This window comes from Penicillium lagena, assembly GCF_028827675.1.
Source record: "Penicillium lagena strain IBT 129212 chromosome Unknown utg000002l_segment0_segment0, whole genome shotgun sequence".
Lineage (NCBI taxonomy): Eukaryota > Fungi > Ascomycota > Eurotiomycetes > Eurotiales > Aspergillaceae > Penicillium > Penicillium lagena.
The window spans coordinates 2,180,158-2,198,084 of NW_026623223.1; the positions used below are offsets into that span (position 1 = coordinate 2,180,158).

A 17,927-nucleotide genomic window follows, 5' to 3' on the forward strand; every position below is an offset into this window, starting at 1 on the left:
AAAGAAATGGATTTATAACAAGGCAGGCACTGACACAAGATTATACGACATAATTGTACATTCCACTTCCGCTTTCCAAGAGTTCTTTCTGTTCCCGACGAGCGTTTTATCATTCCATGCTCGCTAGTCAACGTAGACTCAAAGCTTAGATGATACATGGAATTTCTTAGAACTTATTCTTAAGAACCGCAAGAGGAGATGCCACCCAGATATAATTATTTTTGGTACAGGATAGATCGAAATCAATTTCACCACTTTCCCCTCATACGATCTCTCTCGGACCCTATTCTGACACATGCCAATCCGCTTCTAGCTTACTGTAAATTTTTTGAGCATCGAATTGTATTGAAAGAATAATCACGTGCTAAATGGTCTATAAACTATTTGTAATACTCCCCCCAAAATACTGGCATACCATAGCACTTACCTCGCTAATTTGACGGCTCTCCTCTATATTTGCCCCCAATCTCCTGATAATATGTTCATTTAAGTGGGGAGTCAATCTTGTTCGCAAATTGCGCTATAAACTGCTTTATAACGTGAATATCATCCCGAGAAATCGGCACAAAGTCGAAATTACCATGAAAACATATACTATGCAAGGATATAGATTACAGGAAAGATCGAAATCAATTCCACCACTTTACTCTCTTTGGTCCTTTCCCGAACTCTATTCATAAACAAGTCGATCTAAGTTGGACTTTGTTCAATTCGAAGTATAAACTTGTGAAGATCTGAAGGCACAAGCCGGATTACGTGATCCTGTTTGTCGTTCTTTGTTGCTCTTCTGTATTTAGTCTGTCTGTTTCCTTTTCCCTTCTGTTTCTTCTTCTTCTTCTCCCTTTCTCTAGTTTGAAGATTTTCGTAGAATGTCACTTCTTCCTTTTTGTTGAAACTGGACCCTCACAAAACTCGTATTGTAAGAGTATATCGCATGATTGCGGATGGATGAATTACACGAAATACGCTACAAAGGAGAACTTCTGATCAGAAGATACAGTATCCGGAGCTTGTATTGTCTATGCATGTCTATCGAAGCTGCCGATAGACCATTCCATCAAGATTTCAGAGCTACCCAAAATCAACGGATGATTTGACCCTAAGACTCTCTTCCGCTTGGCTAAGCAATCTTGGAGTAATTCGATAGCCTTGGGAGTTTGACTGAATCTTTCAAGGTGAAAGCCAGGTTACCCATACTCGTCAGCGTGTCAGGATGGTTCTCGCCAAGTTTCCTCTTGTAAGACTCCTTCACTTGCACCTGGAGCTCCTCGGCCTCCTCTAACCGGCCCTGGTTCCATAAGGTCAACGCCAGGTTACCCATACTCGTCAGCGTGTCAGGATGGTTCTCGCCAAGTTTCCTCTTGTAAGACTCCTTCACTTGTACCTAGAGCTCCTTGGCCTCTCCCCAACGACCCTGATTGCATATCGTTGATGCCAGGTTATTTATACTTGTTAACGTGTCGCGGTGGTCCTCGCCAAGTTTCCTCTTGCAAGTCTCTACCACCTGCACCTGAAGCCCCTCCGCCTCCTCCAACCAGCCTTGATGCCTTAACGTCGTCGCTAGGTTTTTCATACTCACTAGCGTGCTAGGATGGTTCTTGCCAAGCTTAGTCTTACGTGTCTCCATCACTTGCACCTGGAGCCCCTCGGCCTCTTTCCACCGACCCTGGTTGTATAACCTCGACGCCAAGTTGTTTACACTTGTCAGCGTGTCGGGGTGGTTCTCGCCAAGTTTCCTCTTGTAAGGCTCCATCACTTGTAGCTGGAGCTCCTCGGCCTCCTCTAACCGGCCCTGGTTGCATAATGTCAACGCTAGGTTAGTCATACTCGTCAGCGTGTTAGGATGGTCGTCGCCATTGGAGCCCATCGTTTTTGCCACGGAACGATATCGATGCCATAGTCGAATAAATGTGCCTCGTTTGTAGTTCATGAGAAGGCTTGCTGTCTGCTTCTCAGCGGAAGGCGGGGCACCTCTTCAGGTTCACCATCAGGTGATCTTCTCGGCGCTAAGACATGGAAATAGATTGGCATATTGTGCCGCACAGATCAGTAAAAATCCTCTTAGTTAACCAATAGGCGGCACTTTTCCCCCGAAGAGGCTGAGTCGCGGACAACTTTGGGCCTAAATGCAGGATTTCAGATCTAAGAACACGAACATCAATTCCTGCAACTACTAAACAACGCCCAGCTCTTCCCTAGTGCCTTGACTCGCCTATCATATCTAGTATATATTAGAGCCAGCCAGAAGCCAAGGGAAATGGCGTGTTTAGTTAAGTCTCGTCCTTTTCATCATGAGCTCGTGAGCCAAGCTCGTCAGCGCTTGATCCGCTCTGTTAGTGCTCGGTCCTCCCTGTCGAGCCATTAATCCCAACGAAATCCTCTCTGTAGTTTTATAAAAATTTTGACATGGCAGAGAACTGATGAAATAAATTCAAACATCTCTTCATCTTTCATTTGGTTTTCTACGTATAGCCAAAATGACTCCAATCCCCGACTCCCTTCACTCCTCTCCCAGCTACTGCTCCCCGAATCCGCTATGCGAGTACTCCTCGACTACACACGTGGGCTGGCAGTCCTCTGGCTCATGGCGTGACTCTTTCGATATTCTATACAGCTGCCTCGCAACTCTCATCGCTTGCGCATGGTCTATCCTATCCCTCAACATCCCCGCAAAGAGCGACAAGCGATGGCGTAAGGTCCTGCGTAAGGTTAAATGGATGTGTATCACGCTTGCATTTCCTGAGTTCCTTGCAGCTATTGCACTTATTGAGCACTGGCGTGCGCGCCAGACGCGCGATCATATTAGGCAGACGTTGAAACCTAACGCGGAACTATGGACAACGACGCATGGTTTCTTCGCTAATATGGGCGGGTACGTTCTCGTCTCCGATGATCGGGATCCCTTGCCCTTGATAGGGGAGACGCTTCAGGTTCTGATTGACAATGACATCGTCGAGGTTCCGGACACGGAGCTAGATGCTATTAAAGATCGGAGCAAGACAGATACATTCGCGCGCGTGTTCGCGTTGCTACAATTAATCTGGACGGTTATCAAAAGTATCGCCAGATACGAAGAGGATCTGCCCCTTGCGCCGTTAGAGGTGATCACAGTATGGTATATTCTCCCCAGCGTGTTATCATTCCTTCTTGAATGGCCGAAACCTAAAGATGTCGACATTCCGATCGAGATCCAATACCGTGGCAAGATAGAGCAGGGGGTCGTCAACAAACTCTCGGGCAATTACCTTGCGCTCTGCAATAAGAACCTCAAAGATATGGGCACTGGCTCCATCGGGAGGATCCCTTTTGCTAGACCCGCCATCTACTACTTACGCCACGACATCGATAGGCCGAAGTGGGTCATCGCTTCCATGTATGTCCTGGGCTTTGCAACGGGAGCCTATCATGTTGGTCATGTTCTCATTCCCCCGGACCTATTCGACGCACATATGCTGCCTATTTGGCGCTACTCTATATTTATTGCGACTATTTTAGCAATGTTCCTGACGTGGGTGGGATTTACTCGCAAAGTCTTTCATGTGCCCGCGATCATTTTGTACGTCCTGGTTCCTGTGTGCACGATCATTTATGCAGTAGTGAGGCTTATTCCCCTTGGGCTGGGCCTTGCGACACTTGTGTTATCTTTACCGGTGAATGTTTATTATGATATAGACTGGACCAATTTCATTCCACATTTCTAGGTGGTGGTTGGTCCAGTGGCGGTATGCCGAACGGTGATGTATTTGGCCATTTTGGTCTATTTGGATATAGTTCAAATTTATGTGAATGCGAACGAGTTCGTATGGCGAGGATAACTGCTTACCTTTTCCTGGCTGGAATTGAGCAAGGACGGATACTTGGGGTCTTCTCCTGCTCAATGCCACTGTACAGTAAATTTGTGAGGAATTTCAGGAGAGCATACATAATATAGTTGAGAGTGATCGCTTCCTAAGAGTACAGCTGAGTCCCGTTAGAACCACCTTATCTGGTTCTTAGGAACAAGCTATTTGGATTTTGGAAGGCAGCGATTGTTCAGGTAAATACGCGACAATATCCTCAGAGCAAAGACGCAGGAAATGGTGTCAAGATATCCATGTTCAGCAACCGAACTAACATCACCTAGCTTTGTGGTGCAGAAAATCTGTATAATTTGTTCTAGGAAACCATGGTCTATTTTTAAACCCATTATGGATCAACGATAAATCCGAAAATTATGACTCTCATACTGTATCGTCGCATTCATACTTCGGGTTGTCGTGTCGATCGACCGAAATTTCGGCTTTCCTGCCGACCCACATCATTTCGTGGCACTGTGTGATTTGGGATCCATATTCCGTGATCCGTTACGCCTTGTAAGCCTTGTACGTACCAGGCTGATGAGTTGAAACGAGTTCTCAGAGAAGCGATTCGCATTCTGTTCACATCTTTATATCTTGAATATACGTTTCCCCCGTCAAACAAAAAAGGCTAGTTCTGCTTGCATATAGACGATCAACCGTAGCGCCTCTTATCCAAGTAACAATCACAAGATTATCTTTAAACTTCCTGTCATGGGTACCCCGCACCGTCAAGGCTGATAAGACGTCGGTCTACTTATACCGCGCAAGTTCCACGATCGATTGCGTGCTCAGTCGCTTTCTATATTTAAGCCAAGCGCTGAATCCGAGTATTCCATTCCAACTGTCTTAATTGCTATCATACTACTCTATACCCTTTCATTGTCTTTGTTTTGTGCCTATTATTAACATGGCACCTGGAATCCAAGACTCTTCCCTCCCCCTTGCGCCCTCCGCCCAACTCGGACCGGGTCCAATATCCTGCGCCGTTGAAACTTAGCGGTGCCTTGGATAAGTTCTCGTTCGAAGACACAACGCCTGTTATTGGTCGCGAGTTTCTCAACATCAACATTGTGGATGACCTATTGAACGCCCCAAATGCTGATGATCTGGTCCGGGACCTTGCTATTACAAGTATGTAGAGGCTGCCAACCTTCTAGTTAGTAATTCGGATTCTGACCATGCATTTTCAAGTCTCCCAACGGGGTGTCGTCTTCTTCCGTGCCCAAGATAACCTCAATGATGACCTGCAGAAGAAGCTGGTGCACAAGCTAGGGCAGCTATCTGGCAAGCCAGCTGATTCAACTCTGCACATCCACCCTGTGCTCAATAACACCAACGAGTTCGGTGTCAACGATGCGCAGGTCAGCTCCATCAGCTCGGTCGCCCGCAAGAAGATGTTCCGTCATGAAAACCAGCGCAACAAACGTCGCTACGATTCGGCCCAGTGGCACTCGGATATTCAATTCGAGCCCTTCCCGGCGGACTACACTTCGCTCCGGCTAACCCAGCTGCCAAAGACTGGTGGTGACACCCTCTGGGCGTCGGGCTATGAGCTCTATGACCGGTTCTCAAAGACATACCAGAATTTCTTCGACACTCTGACTGCAACCTTTATTGGCTCGGGCTTCCTCGAGGCTGCTAAGGCAGATCCAGAAAATGTCTATATTCATGCTGATGCACGAGGTAACCCGCAGAATGTTGGCAAGGAGCTGTCCACGGTTCATCCTATCATACGAACCAACCCTGTGACGGGTTGGAAGAGTCTGTACGCTATTGGGCCATTCCCCAAAGAGATTAATGAACTCAGCCCGAACGAGTCGGATGAGCTGCTGAAGAAGTTCTACAATACTATCCTCGAAAACCACGACCTCCAGGTGAGGTTCAAGTGGAGGAACCCGAACGATATTGGTAAGTCGCAGTAGCTTGCCTCGTGATTCATTTCTAACCAACTTTTCTAGCCATTTGGGACAACCGCTGTGCTTTCCACTCTGCCACATTTGACTACGAAGGACTTGGAGAGCGATATGGCCACCGGGCAGTTGGCATTGGTGAGAAACCGTACTTGGACCCAAACAGCGTGTCGAGGGCGGAGGCATTGGCTGCTGGAGATGCTTGAGTGAACTCAATTCGAGCAGGATAAGCTAAAGTAAAAGATTCAGCGCAGAAATTCATAGTAATTTTAATTATGATTGCTTTTACCATCAACTAGCATTATTGTTGGGGCATATGCGTGGACTATAGTCTGCCGAGCATATAGCCGACTCCCCACTGCCGAGAGAGCCGGAGTAAGATATTGCGGGGTGCATCAAGAGAATACTCTGGCAAACAATTCCAATCGCCTCTTCAAATCCCGATAAATAAAAATGGGTGAGACACGGACCGAACATCTTGCGCGATACGCCGCCAGCCTACAATACGGCGATATTACGGCGCCCGTGGTCCAGCGCACCAAGGAACTGTTTCTTGACTGGCTGGGCTGTGCCATCGCAGGACGCCACCACCCTGCCGTCGCAGCAATTGTGCGATATGCAACGCAAATGGGCCCTTCGTCGGGAAAGAGCGAGTTGGTTGATGGGTCTCTTGGATTTAACACCAGCCCTGCCTTTGCCAGTTTGATCAACGCGGCCGCTTCGCATGTCGTTGAGCAGGATGATCTTCACAATCGGAGTATCATGCATCCGGTTCGTCCACTCTCAGCTGATTCTATGCGCGTATCTGACTTGAATATAGGCAACTGTCATTTTCCCTGCTGCTCTTGCTGTGGCGCAGGATATCGGTGCCAATGGCCAAGATTTCATCACAGCCTGTGTAGTGGGTTATGAAGTTGGATGCCGTGTAGGAGAGTTCTTGGGGAAGAGCCATTACGAGGTAAATGGTACCCTTGTATGACAACAGAAAAGAAATTGTCTGACAAGAAGCTAGAACTTCCACATGACTGGCACCGCGGGCACTGTTGGCGTTGCAGCCGCAGTAGGCCGGCTGCTGCAACTCGACAACGAAAAGATGTTGTCCGCAATTGGCTCAGCAGGGACCCAAGCTGCAGGTCTTTGGCAGTTTTTGATGGATGCAGCCCACTCCAAACAAGTACACACCGGTAAAGCATGCTCCGATGGTATCTTCGCAGCATACACCGCGCGCGACGGTCTTCTGGGACCCCGAGATATCCTCGAGGGCCCGCGAGCCATGGGCGCCGCACTCGTCCCGGGGAAGACAAGTCCAGAAGCAATTGACCAGAATCTGGGGAAGGATTTTGCTGTCTCGCGCTCCAGTTTCAAGTGGCACGCCTCATGCCGCCATACACATCCCAGTGTTGACGCACTGTTGAAACTGATGGAGAAAAACAATGTCACATTTGATGATATTGAGTCCGTCATTTCTCGCACATACCAGGCTGCGATCAACGTCCTGGGTATGGGTGGTCCCGGGGAGACTGTGCACCAGAGCAAATTCTCCATGGGGTTCGTGCTGGCCGTTGCGGCGAAGAAGGGCCATGCGTTGATCACGGACTTTACTGAGGCAGACTTGCACGATGCTTCTTTGCGCGAGTTCCAGAAACGCGTTACGATGGAATTGGATGCGGATATTGATGCTGCGTTCCCGTTAAAATGGCGGGGGATGGTTATCGTCACCACGAAGTCGGGCCAGACGTTCACAGAGTCTGTTGAGTTTGCTAAGGGAGATCCGGAATTCTCTCTTACAAGGTAACTAGCACTGTCCTCCAAGAGATCTGATTTGATGAACTGACCCTTCTTCTCTAGGACTGAACTCGAGACAAAGGCTAGATCCCTAGCCACCTATGGCGGATATACTGATATCAGCAGAGTCGACCAGTTAATTGGACGAGCCTGGAACTTAGAGAACGAACAGATCTTGACGGGCTTCGTATTTTAGCGTATATAGCAATTCATCCATAGTGAAGTATAGAAGGTCCGGCTCAACCGTATCGTCTGCCGTGGGCTCGTGCGTCATTGCCGCCATAATCAGATCGACGTCGACTTCACAACAACATCAATAAATCCATGAAGCTTCCCTGGCCTTCAGCCCCACGCACTTCTGCTGTGCCACTTAACTTCCTATCTTGTCCTTGCAGACAAGCCCGAGCAATCATGACGGGATCCAAACCGGGCCCTCGGAATAACAAAGGGAACAACAGCAGAGGCGCCCCGCAGCGGCCGCCTTTAACTCATTTCCTATGCTTGCCCCTAGTAAACACAACATCGCTGCCCCAGCTAGAGACCTCCTTAGCCGCATTCAAAGCGGCTCATCCACCAGTCCCGGTCTCGGCTCTTCCCGGGGCTCAAGGTGGTGGCACAGACGGCAATGGCTCAATATCGGTCATTCCTGACGGAGCATTGCGCCCGATCGGCACGCTGCATCTGACTCTCGGCGTGATGAGTCTGCCAAGTAAGGAGCGGTTTGATGAGGCTGTGGCCTTTTTTCAGAAGCTTGATTTGGCTAGCCTGATGCGCGGAGCGGAGCGTGCTGCCCGGGGTCAGAAGAAGAAAAGCCATGAAGAACAATTATTGGCCTCGACTACAGCAGACACAGAAATGGATTCTCCGAATTCAGAGCCAGAGGCCTCTTCTCCTCTTTCTCCACTCAATGTCTCGTTGGAGTCACTGCATGCGCTTCCGCGCGCAAAAGCCGCTACTGTCCTGCACGCTTCGCCCGTGGATCCGACAAGACGCCTATATCCGTTCTGTGTGATGTTGCGTGATAAGTTCATTGAGGCTGGGTTTTTGGTCGCTGAGCAGGCCAACCCTCAGCAGAACCAGAACCAGCAGCAACAACAACAGCCACTACAAGGAGAGCAACCCGAATCCTCTTCCACTGTCCCCGACAACGAATCCCTCCTGGAAGAGCTTCCCATCGACCTAGCAGAAAATCCAACCACAGAGCAAAACTCACTAGGAGCCCACAAAAACCACCACCCCATTCCATCGCTGGACCCCTACACCACAGCTCTAAGACGCAAGCCGAAACCGCGTCCTCTCCTTCTGCACGCCACGCTCGTGAACACGATCTACGTGCGCGGCGGCCACGGGAAAGGTGTCGGGCGTGAACCAGACGCAAAACGACAAAAGTTCAAGCAACATGGAGGTGGAGGAGATCGAGACAAATCTTGGAATAAAAATAATAAGAGGCTTGCTATCGATGCCCGCGACTTGATTGCTCGGTATTCGGACTACTATGCCGATGTGGAGCGGACGATGGCACGTGTGTATCATCCTGGTACTTCTTCGCCTACGAGTATAGCTGCGTCTACATCTCTGTCTCCTCGATCTGATGAGTTTGGGGAAAGAAGAAAGGTGGAAGGGGTATCGGAGAGCGCCGCAGAGCCTGCTGCTGGGCGCACTACTCCTACTACTGCAATTACAACTACAAGTACAACCTCATCACCAAAATACCCCTTCATCTGGGCACACAATATCCCGCTAGACTCGGTCTGCATCTGCGAAATGGGCGCTAAAACCCTGGTCCCGGCGGAGAACGTGCCAGACAAAGCAGACAATACGACATCCTGCAATGCGCGTCTGGGTGCCAAGTACACCGTTGTCGCGGAGCGGAGTCTGGATTTCTCGCGTGGATCTATGTCAGCGTCGCTGGCTTCAACAGCGGAGAAGACGGGGAGTGAGACTGATGATAGCGCAGAAGGGGGTGCACGGTTGCACTGAGGCTTCGTGTCCTGGGCTATGTATGAACTACAGCAACCAACCGTATTATAGGAGAGGATTTATAGATTAACTTCATTCGTGGCACGACAACGTACAACATCGCCATCCCAAGCCTGCTTGAGACGGATGTGAGCTGACCTATTATAACCTTTCTTAGTCGGCAACTCTTGTAGATGGCCACTGGCCTTGGGTCGAGTCTGGCACTTGCCAACCCCGTTGGAGAGGGAACAGTTGATCATGGGCTATGCATCTTCTGATATATCCGCCTCGTTCCTGGTAGATGACCCGAGGAATACTCAAAATCCGGTGCAGAGTAGTTGGGCCGGGTAAGCGTGGAAGTGTTTCAAACCGAGTGTGCCGACGACAATCCATGCCTCGTTCCCCCCATTTCAATTCGAAGCAGAGATTCCCATTCATGACAAATAGCATCATCACCTCACGCGGCTCATAATAGTCTCCACCCCCGCTCGACCGACAACTCCGCCGCCTTGGCCTTAACAGAGCTTACCATACTGCGCTCAAAGTCATCGCGAGTCCGCAGCACAGCCTCCACCCACGAAAGCTGCAGATCCCAGTACTCGACCTTGAAAGACTCGTAGACCGCGACGATGGGCGGGCCCTTCTCAGCCTCAAGCAGGCGCACCAACCAGTCGACAAGACGCCAATTCTGCTTGATGGTCGCGGCGAAGGAGTCGGGGTATTTCTGGAAAAAGGCAAACACCGTGAGCACGTCGTCCTTGAATTTATCCGTGTAAGGATCGGATTGGCGGCGGAATTTCACGCCGCGGTTGCGCACGGCGGATAGATATCGGACTAGCAGCTCGTCGGATAGCTCCTCCACCAAGATATCCACCAGGGATGGATGCAGCACGGGCGTGTAGTCGGCCATGTAGTCCTCAAACGTAGAGGTGATGCGTTTCATTGCGTACTCGCCGTACCACTTCGGTGTGAAGAAATCCGGGATCACGGTCACCAGGTCCACGGAGAACACAACAGCCACGAACTGCGCCAGGCAGTGTGTGCTGAGGTCCACGTACCCGTCGCGTAGCGCGTCCAGCTCTGATAGCGCCCGCGTTGCCATGTACTTGGGTGTCACGAGCGGCTCGAGGTCGCGCTTGAACCGGGTCAGATAACCCATCTGGCCGGACTCTTCGTTGTCGTCAATGCAGGCGATTTGGTCGTTGGCCACGCCGACCATCCAGTCCTGTAGCAGCTGGATGCCCTCAGGCTGATCACCACCAGAGGCCTTGTGCTTGGCGCACTCCTCGTCGATAAGCGTCTGCCATGCACTCTGTCTGGTCTTCAGGGCACGGAACATGGCATCGATAACACCTTCGACAACGTCGGCTCGGTCGGAGGCCCCAGACGCCACAACCTGTTCGTGGAGCATGCGCCACATATCTGGCAGTGTCTTGGTGCGGAAATATCCTTCGGCGTTGGTATCCAGGGCATCTGGGACCCGCTCCACCAGGCTCTTCTTGTCAGTTTCAAAGATGCGTTCCATCCATTCCTCCACGGCATTGATGATAACACTCTGCCACTGGCGCACCAACTCGGGCTCGCGGTCGTCCAGCAGGTTCGGCTGGAGATCGGCCGCGATCCACCCGAGTTTCTTCATCTTCTTGTAGTACTTGTCGCTCCAGTGGATGATAGCCAGCAGGTTGTCGGCGGGGATTTCGGGGTCGTCAATCATGCTGACTAGGAAATCGTGCATCATGCGATGATAAATGTCCGTATAGGTCCTGTAGATCTTCCATTTCTTGGGAACCAGGTTTTGCATGCCTTGTTGGACGGTATAAAGATCATTGAAGAACCACCGGAAGCTCTTCTCCAGGCTGTCGGGGTTATCGTAGAACTGGTCCTTGGTCTGCTCAAACTGATTTTGCGCGTACAACTCAATGGCCTGAATGAACTTCTCCTTGTAGCCTCGAACCGTCTTCGGGCCGATATTCATCGACTTGAAGCGACTGGCCAAGTCCTTGTGGTCTTTCTGGGCCTCCTGCAAGGCCCGCACAGTGTCATCGTTCTTCTCCTCGTTCATAACCACCACAGCGAGCCGCACCACCATGCTCTTATTGTCAGACTGCACCAACGGAATGAGATTCATACACGCCGTGCCGATATGATCATCGAAAAAGTCAATCACCGAGTCCAGCCCCTGAAAGTATTCCGTCAGGGTAACTTCGCTACTGGCATCCTGGGCTTTGCGAATCTGATCCATGGCTTCATCCCGGAAATCCCGCAACCGCGAGATCTGCATATGAGCCCGCAGCAGATTCGGCTGATTCTCCAGATCCTCATCATCCTCTTTCAGCAAATTCTCCACCTCCTCGATATCTGCGCCGAAATTCTCCAATCCCTTCTTCATCATGAGCGTCGCTTCAAAGTGCCGCTGGATCCGAGCTAGCTGGTCGATCTGCGAGAAGTCCTCAACGCTAGTCTGCGACTCGGCGCACAGCTTATCGATGCTCTGGAGCTCATCTCTGGTTTTTGAGACGGACCGCTGGCCCTCGGTGAGTTGTCCAATGCTGCGCTGTACGGCCTCGAGCTGGTCGCGAAGTCCTTCTCGGAGCCGGGAGTCAACAGCGGCTTTCTTGCGCCCGTATTCGGCCTTCAGGTTGTTAATTTTATCCAGGTCCTCTGGGTGTCGAAGGATGTCTTCCAACCGCGGCATGGTCACCGTGCCATCTGTATTGCTGGGTTGCGCCATGGTTGGCTTCATCCAGGTGTTATCGAGGGGTCAAACAATGGCGTAGGCATCCAAGTGCCGAGTCATGTCATGCACGGCGCAGTGCTTCAACCAGGGCCTTTGTATAAGAAGAGTCAAGAATCACAGCAATCACAGCACATAATCAAAGACAAGTCCGGAGCTCAAGCTGTTGATCTGTTGTCGGTCTCGATGTGTCGCGCTGGCTAGATTCCGCGGCAGAACGGCACGTGATTATACACCGCCCTCGTTGATTTTGAGATTCGGATTCACATCGCATCAACTTTCCAATATCTACACCTCCTCAATCCACCTCTCTCATCTGCTCATCCCTCCTCAATCAATCACTACCGGCAAATCCAACTGCGTCCAATCCACAACCAGTAACCACCGCAACCCGAACCCAAACACAAAATGAGCTACTTCCGAATAACCCTTCAACGCTCCGCAATCGGCCTCCCACGGCGCTCAACAGATGTTCTGAAAGCGCTCGGCCTGAAGAAGCGCTCGTGTACCGTCTTCCACAGAGTCTCGCCGTCAGTCGCAGGCCAGATCATGAGAGTCAAGGAGCTGGTGTCGGTTGAAGAAGTGCAACAACGCCTGACGAAACAAGAGGTGCATCTTGAGCGCAAGCCTGATCCGGGGTATTATGTTGAGACGAAGTATCAAGACATGGAGAAGGTTAAGGAGGTATAAATGGGATTATTGGGTTGATGGGTGGATGTGAGTGAGGTGGAAATGAGAGATAAATGAGGAAAGAAGGAGGCATTTGTATGTTATGGATGGAGAGACGATTGATTATATACCCCAGAGAGTGTGTGTGGGCTTGTTGGAAGCTCTAGAGGGTGATTTTGTTCGACTGTTTGCATGAAGCGCGTTTTGCTCTTTTTTTACGTTTCGGTGTTCATGTATTCTACCTCCAGTCATGTCTGCGACGCGTGGCTTTGCTTTTCTTTTTCACATACTGTACTATTAAGAGACAATGAGCCAAAAATATGTGCAATCTGAGTGATGCTATGAATAAGCATAAATACACGAAACGAATCCCTGTGGGGAGGGAAAAGCCAAATGTATAAACACACCCTAAAAGAAATGCGATCATCCCACTGTTGTCCCTGGGATCAGGTAGTCAGGAGGCAAAACCAACAGTCTTCGATGATTTTACAGAATGAGAATGAGGGACAACACTAAGCCTTGTACAGCGTGTCGAGGAAGCCTTCAGCCAAACGACTGACGATGCTCTTGTCCGGGATACTGCCAGCAACGCCATACAGCGCGGAAGTGTCGCCGCGCTCCAAAATGTAGGCCTTGCCTTGTCTCTTGCGCTCCTCAGCCTTCTCCAGCTCCTTTTCCACAACCGCGATCACGTCGAGAATCAGCTGGTCGACTGCCGAGGCGGTGGGAATGGTGAAGGCGCAGTGCATGGCGGGCGGGGACTGGAGGGCGTTGAGGTGCCAGCCCTTGGCGGACAGGTCATCGGCGATGTCGTAGATGTCAATGGCGCCGTTCTTGCTGGCGAATGCCACGACGCTGACGGCTGGATCACCGATGATCTCGAGATGGGGAGCGATCTGCGGGTGCTCCCGGATCGCAGACTCGAACTTGCGCGCGGCATTGATGATCTCCGTGCAGCTGTTGATGTAGCCGGCCTCGCCGACGCTCATCAGACTGGCCCAGCAGCCCGCGATCAGGGCGCCGGGGCGTGAACCTGCAACGGATGGAGACGCGTAAACGCCGCCGGACCAGTCGGGGTAGATGAAGTACTGGTAGCTGCGGTATACCTTGTTGCGGTAGAGCAAGACGGAGTTCCCCTTGGGCGCGAAGCCATACTTGTGAGTATCAACACTGATGCTGGTGACACCGGGCTGGCGGAAGTCAAAGCCACCGTCTTCCTCGTACGGCGACGGGAAACCGGCCTTCTTGAGATGGGCAATGACGAACGATCCGAGACAGCAGTCCACATGAAGAGGGATCTTGTACTTGGTCGCGAGCCGGGAAAGAGCGGGGATGTCATCCACGATACCGTGGGGGAAGTTAGGCGCCGAACCAACCAGAAGCACAGTGTTGGGGTTGATCAGCCGGCGCACAGCCTTGACGTCGACCTTATAGTCGGGTGCTGGGCAAGGCACTCGGTGGAGCTTCATCTTAAAATAATTGCAGGCCTTGATGAACGCCGCGTGTGCTGTATCAGGGATGATCCTGAAGAGTCTGTCAGTACTCGCAAATGCATAACCACCACTAAAAAACTCACATCTCTGGTTCTGTCACTCCTCGCTCCATGAAGCCCTTCTGCCGCGCCGCCAGACAAGCCATAATGATAGATTCTGTACCACCACCGGTAGTCACACCAGCGCCATCCGCGGGAGCGTTGAACAATGACAGAACCTATAGATAGACAGGTCAGACTAAGACAAGAAAAAAAGTGCGAGCGGTAAATATTGCATACCATGGCAACAACCTCCGCCTCCATCTTCCTCACGCCAGGGAAAACATCCGGATGGATCGGATTCGCAACACCGAATTTCCCAAAGGCCTCCGCCTGCAGTTTCAAGAGATCCTGACCACCATGGTACACCGCGCCACTGACACGGCCATCCTCCCAGCGAGTATGTTCCAAGCCAGCGAGGTTGTCGAGCTCGGCGCGAACCTGCTCCGGTGACCAGCCCTCCTTCGGCAGCGTGATGTAGCGGTTCACGCCCGGTCCGCTAGCAACGAGCTTCGCCTGGAGCTTATCAATCGCCGTGGTCACCTGCTTATCGACCTGGCCTCGCACGCCGGGGGAGCGCAGGAAGAGGGAGTAGCAGAACAGGCGGATGGAGATGAAGACGTTGCGGAGACTGCCGACCACGCCATAGCCGCGCAGCGAATAGAAGGTCTTGCGTGTATACCTAAGGATGAAGAGGACAAACACAATATTGCGGATGCTGGACGTGGTAAAGTCTGTTAGCGGTGATCGCCGGCACGGCCCCCCGCGTCTGGAGCTCATCGCCACTTACAGATCGATGTTCAGGGCCGACAGGTGCGTGGTGGACGCTCTGCCAAACCCCTGCAGTTTGTTCTGCAGGGCGACCGGAAGCGGAGAACTCATAATTATCCTTTAAAGATAGGCAGAGAGCAGAGGGGGAACGGATGAAGTGAGTTGGGAGGAGGAGCCTAGTGAGGTGACTAGTTCCTGGTTGACGGGAGCGGCAAGAGCTTGGCGACCTCGGCTGCCACATGTTTGAACGAGGCAAGTGGAGGGCCGATCTATACATTCGAACTTCGGATCATTGAACCGTTGATGATATGATAATGCGAATAAATCGACCATCGCAAGGGTCTGCGCTTATATACACATGGTAGGGACTGCTCTCTCTAAACACCAGTTGTCTCTCTCGGTTTCCCAGGCAAAGAAAGACTTTTTTTGGCAATCCCAAACATAATCCCATCAGAAAAAAGAAAGTCAAATAAAAAATAACATCAAATCATTCACAATGTAGATTGCTTAAACAGCGACTCCGTTGGCCTGGGCCTCGAGTGCCAGCTCCCTCTCCTTGGCGGCAAACTGGGCCTGCTCATCCACCGTCAGTTCCATGAGGGGCTTGTCCTCGCCCGACTTGAGGTTCCGGTAGTAGGCGCGGATCACGCTGTCGGCGTCATCGACGGCAATAGGGCGGATGTCGGCCAGAGCCTTGATCTTAGCCGTGCACTCCTTGTACTGGTTGTCGGTCATCTCGAGCTTGAGCTGCTGCGCCCGCGACTTGATCGCATTCCAGCCAGTTAGACGCGATGCGAAGTGCACGTAGCGAGTCATGCCAAAGTCGGCCGGGTTAATGATCTCGTAGGTGCTGGGGTTGTTGAGGATGGCCTTGGCGTGGATACCGGCCTTGTGGGTGAAGGCGCAGAAGCCGGTGATGGGGTTGTTGAAGGGGATGTTGACCTCCACGGCCTCAGCGACCAGGTCCTCAATGTCCTTGATCTTCTCCAGGCGATACTTGCTCTTGACATACTCGGGGTCGGCGACGATCATACGGGCCATCAGACCGCCCAGAGGGGTGATACCATTGCGCTCACCGATACCCAGCACAGAGGTGTCGATGTGGGTGGCGCCAGCCTCCAGAGCACAGTAAGCGTTGGCGATGGCGCAGCCGGTGTCGTTGTGGAAGTGGGTCTCGATATCACAGCCCACAACACCCCGAAGCACACGGACAAGCTCGTAGACCTGGCGGGGCGAAGCGCAGCCAACGGTATCGGCAATACCGACACGGTTCACGCCAACCCGGTCGACGGCAGAGTAGATGGACAGAAGGTCCACGAGATCGGACCGGAAGGAGTCCTCGCTGGAGAAGCGGATCTCAATGCCCTTGGACTTGACGTACTCGATGACTTCAATGGCGGCGTTCTTGATGTAGGTCATATCCTTGCCGTGGGAGTGTTCACGGAGATAAGACGAGGTGCCGATAACGACATCGCTGCACAAGTAGTCAGAATCAACGGATCAAAAACTTTTGGAATGTCTGCCAGGACTCACACTCCATCCACACCAGTCTCGACCGCAACCCGGGCATCATCCATGTGGCATCGGATGTGAGTGAGAATCTAGATTTGCAATTAGAATTTTTGGTCTTTCTTTCGGGGAAGACACAACGCACCTTGGCCTTCAGGCCGAGCTTGCAGATGGCCTCGCAGTCCAGCCGGGACTGCTCGGAAGCGCAGGGGCTGGTGAGTTCAATCTATCGCAACCAACACCCATGTCAGTCCACTCGTCTTGCACCGATCGATGTCTATGATCACTCACGTAGTCGGCACCAAAGTCATCCAGAGCCTTGGCGATCTCAATCTTCTTCTGGGTATCAAAAAAGGCGTTGGCAAATTGCTCGCCCTCCCGCAGAGTGCTCTCAATAATCTGGAAGCGGGAGACATTGCTGAGGAAGTCGGTGACGCCGACGTTGTGGCCGTAAGGGTTACGGGAGGTGGGGTGGGGGTTCTGGCGAGTCTCAATGCCGGTGAAGCCGGGGTGTTCGCCTGGATGGGGAGTCAGTCGGGGGTGTTGACGGCCAGATCTGGCACTGCAGCATACCATTTCCATTGGAACTGCCGTTCACGCCGTTGGCTTGCGCACTAGGCTCGGGGTCGCAGCCGGGACACATTGTGGGTGGATGGCGGGGTGATGAGGGAGGGGCAGAATGGTGCTGGAACAAGGGAGGATGCCGGAATGGGACAGGACAGGACTCAAGAGGGACGGAAGATACACCAGAGAGCAGGTGGGAGTTTCTTTAAAGGAAAGAAAAGTGATGTGGAGGGGAAGAGGAAGAGTCACCGGGCGGTGTACTAGGCATCGGCGTTCGTTTCGGCGGCAAAAAATGTGAAATTTTTCCCTTCGCCGGGGGGTGGATCAACCACTGGATGACTCAGAATGTTGTGGTGCTCGCTCGACAGCGGCAAGGCCCGATTCTAGACGCCGTCTGCTATGTAATCGGCGCTCCTGTACGCCTGGATGGGCAACCGGGGGGAGGGATGCCGGCAGTGCGTGTGGCCTGTGATGCCCCGACATCGGACGTGGCCGATGATATCGGGCTGCAGAGTCCACAAGGAACAAAACAGATAGGAACTCGGGGTAGACGGGACATCATTCGAGTCGCCGAACCCCAACGGTTATATAGTTCAGACGGACCCCTGGACATACGCTTGAATTATACGTGCATTGGGGGAGTGCTGTCGTGGAGG

At 51.9% G+C, this 17,927-nt stretch overlaps 9 protein-coding genes across 9 annotated transcripts; 5 read left to right on the plus strand and 4 right to left on the minus strand.

The window, feature by feature from the left end:
• Nucleotides 1–1,120: 1,120 nt before the first annotated feature.
• N7510_003645 (kinesin light chain) lies at nucleotides 1,121–1,867 on the minus strand (the record flags this gene model as incomplete). The annotated part of the gene is made up of 2 exons (XM_056975571.1): nucleotides 1,121–1,377; nucleotides 1,450–1,867. 2 exons carry the CDS (start codon nucleotides 1,865–1,867, stop codon nucleotides 1,121–1,123), a joined length of 675 nt encoding a protein of 224 aa, XP_056835527.1.
• Nucleotides 1,868–2,477: 610 nt separating this feature from the next.
• Nucleotides 2,478–3,738, plus strand: N7510_003646 (uncharacterized protein; the record flags this gene model as incomplete). Its single annotated transcript, XM_056975572.1, has 2 exons — nucleotides 2,478–3,556; nucleotides 3,702–3,738. The coding sequence occupies 2 exons, from the start codon at nucleotides 2,478–2,480 to the stop codon at nucleotides 3,736–3,738; spliced, it is 1,116 nt and encodes a 371-aa protein (XP_056835528.1).
• Nucleotides 3,739–5,017: 1,279 nt separating this feature from the next.
• N7510_003647 (TauD/TfdA dioxygenase family protein) lies at nucleotides 5,018–5,955 on the plus strand (the record flags this gene model as incomplete). The annotated part of the gene is made up of 2 exons (XM_056975573.1): nucleotides 5,018–5,747; nucleotides 5,798–5,955. The coding sequence occupies 2 exons, from the start codon at nucleotides 5,018–5,020 to the stop codon at nucleotides 5,953–5,955; spliced, it is 888 nt and encodes a 295-aa protein (XP_056835529.1).
• Nucleotides 5,956–6,202: 247 nt separating this feature from the next.
• On the plus strand, nucleotides 6,203–7,544 carry N7510_003648 (MmgE/PrpD family protein; the record flags this gene model as incomplete). The annotated part of the gene is made up of 2 exons (XM_056975574.1): nucleotides 6,203–6,520; nucleotides 6,762–7,544. 2 exons carry the CDS (start codon nucleotides 6,203–6,205, stop codon nucleotides 7,542–7,544), a joined length of 1,101 nt encoding a protein of 366 aa, XP_056835530.1.
• A 401-nt stretch (nucleotides 7,545–7,945) lies between these two features.
• N7510_003649 (uncharacterized protein) lies at nucleotides 7,946–9,514 on the plus strand (the record flags this gene model as incomplete). Its single annotated transcript, XM_056975575.1, has 1 exon — nucleotides 7,946–9,514. The coding sequence occupies one exon, from the start codon at nucleotides 7,946–7,948 to the stop codon at nucleotides 9,512–9,514; it is 1,569 nt and encodes a 522-aa protein (XP_056835531.1).
• Nucleotides 9,515–9,959: 445 nt separating this feature from the next.
• On the minus strand, nucleotides 9,960–12,224 carry N7510_003650 (SNARE-binding exocyst subunit SEC6; the record flags this gene model as incomplete). The annotated part of the gene is made up of 1 exon (XM_056975576.1): nucleotides 9,960–12,224. One exon carries the CDS (start codon nucleotides 12,222–12,224, stop codon nucleotides 9,960–9,962), a length of 2,265 nt encoding a protein of 754 aa, XP_056835532.1.
• A 411-nt stretch (nucleotides 12,225–12,635) lies between these two features.
• On the plus strand, nucleotides 12,636–12,917 carry N7510_003651 (mitochondrial 54S ribosomal protein uL30m; the record flags this gene model as incomplete). The annotated part of the gene is made up of 1 exon (XM_056975577.1): nucleotides 12,636–12,917. One exon carries the CDS (start codon nucleotides 12,636–12,638, stop codon nucleotides 12,915–12,917), a length of 282 nt encoding a protein of 93 aa, XP_056835533.1.
• A 491-nt stretch (nucleotides 12,918–13,408) lies between these two features.
• On the minus strand, nucleotides 13,409–15,309 carry N7510_003652 (sphinganine-1-phosphate aldolase DPL1; the record flags this gene model as incomplete). The annotated part of the gene is made up of 4 exons (XM_056975578.1): nucleotides 13,409–14,420; nucleotides 14,473–14,606; nucleotides 14,668–15,145; nucleotides 15,218–15,309. 4 exons carry the CDS (start codon nucleotides 15,307–15,309, stop codon nucleotides 13,409–13,411), a joined length of 1,716 nt encoding a protein of 571 aa, XP_056835534.1.
• A 396-nt stretch (nucleotides 15,310–15,705) lies between these two features.
• On the minus strand, nucleotides 15,706–17,350 carry hcsA (homocitrate synthase; the record flags this gene model as incomplete). Its single annotated transcript, XM_056975579.1, has 5 exons — nucleotides 15,706–16,672; nucleotides 16,732–16,799; nucleotides 16,853–16,933; nucleotides 16,999–17,225; nucleotides 17,281–17,350. 5 exons carry the CDS (start codon nucleotides 17,348–17,350, stop codon nucleotides 15,706–15,708), a joined length of 1,413 nt encoding a protein of 470 aa, XP_056835535.1.
• Between the last annotated feature and the right edge of the window lie 577 nt (nucleotides 17,351–17,927).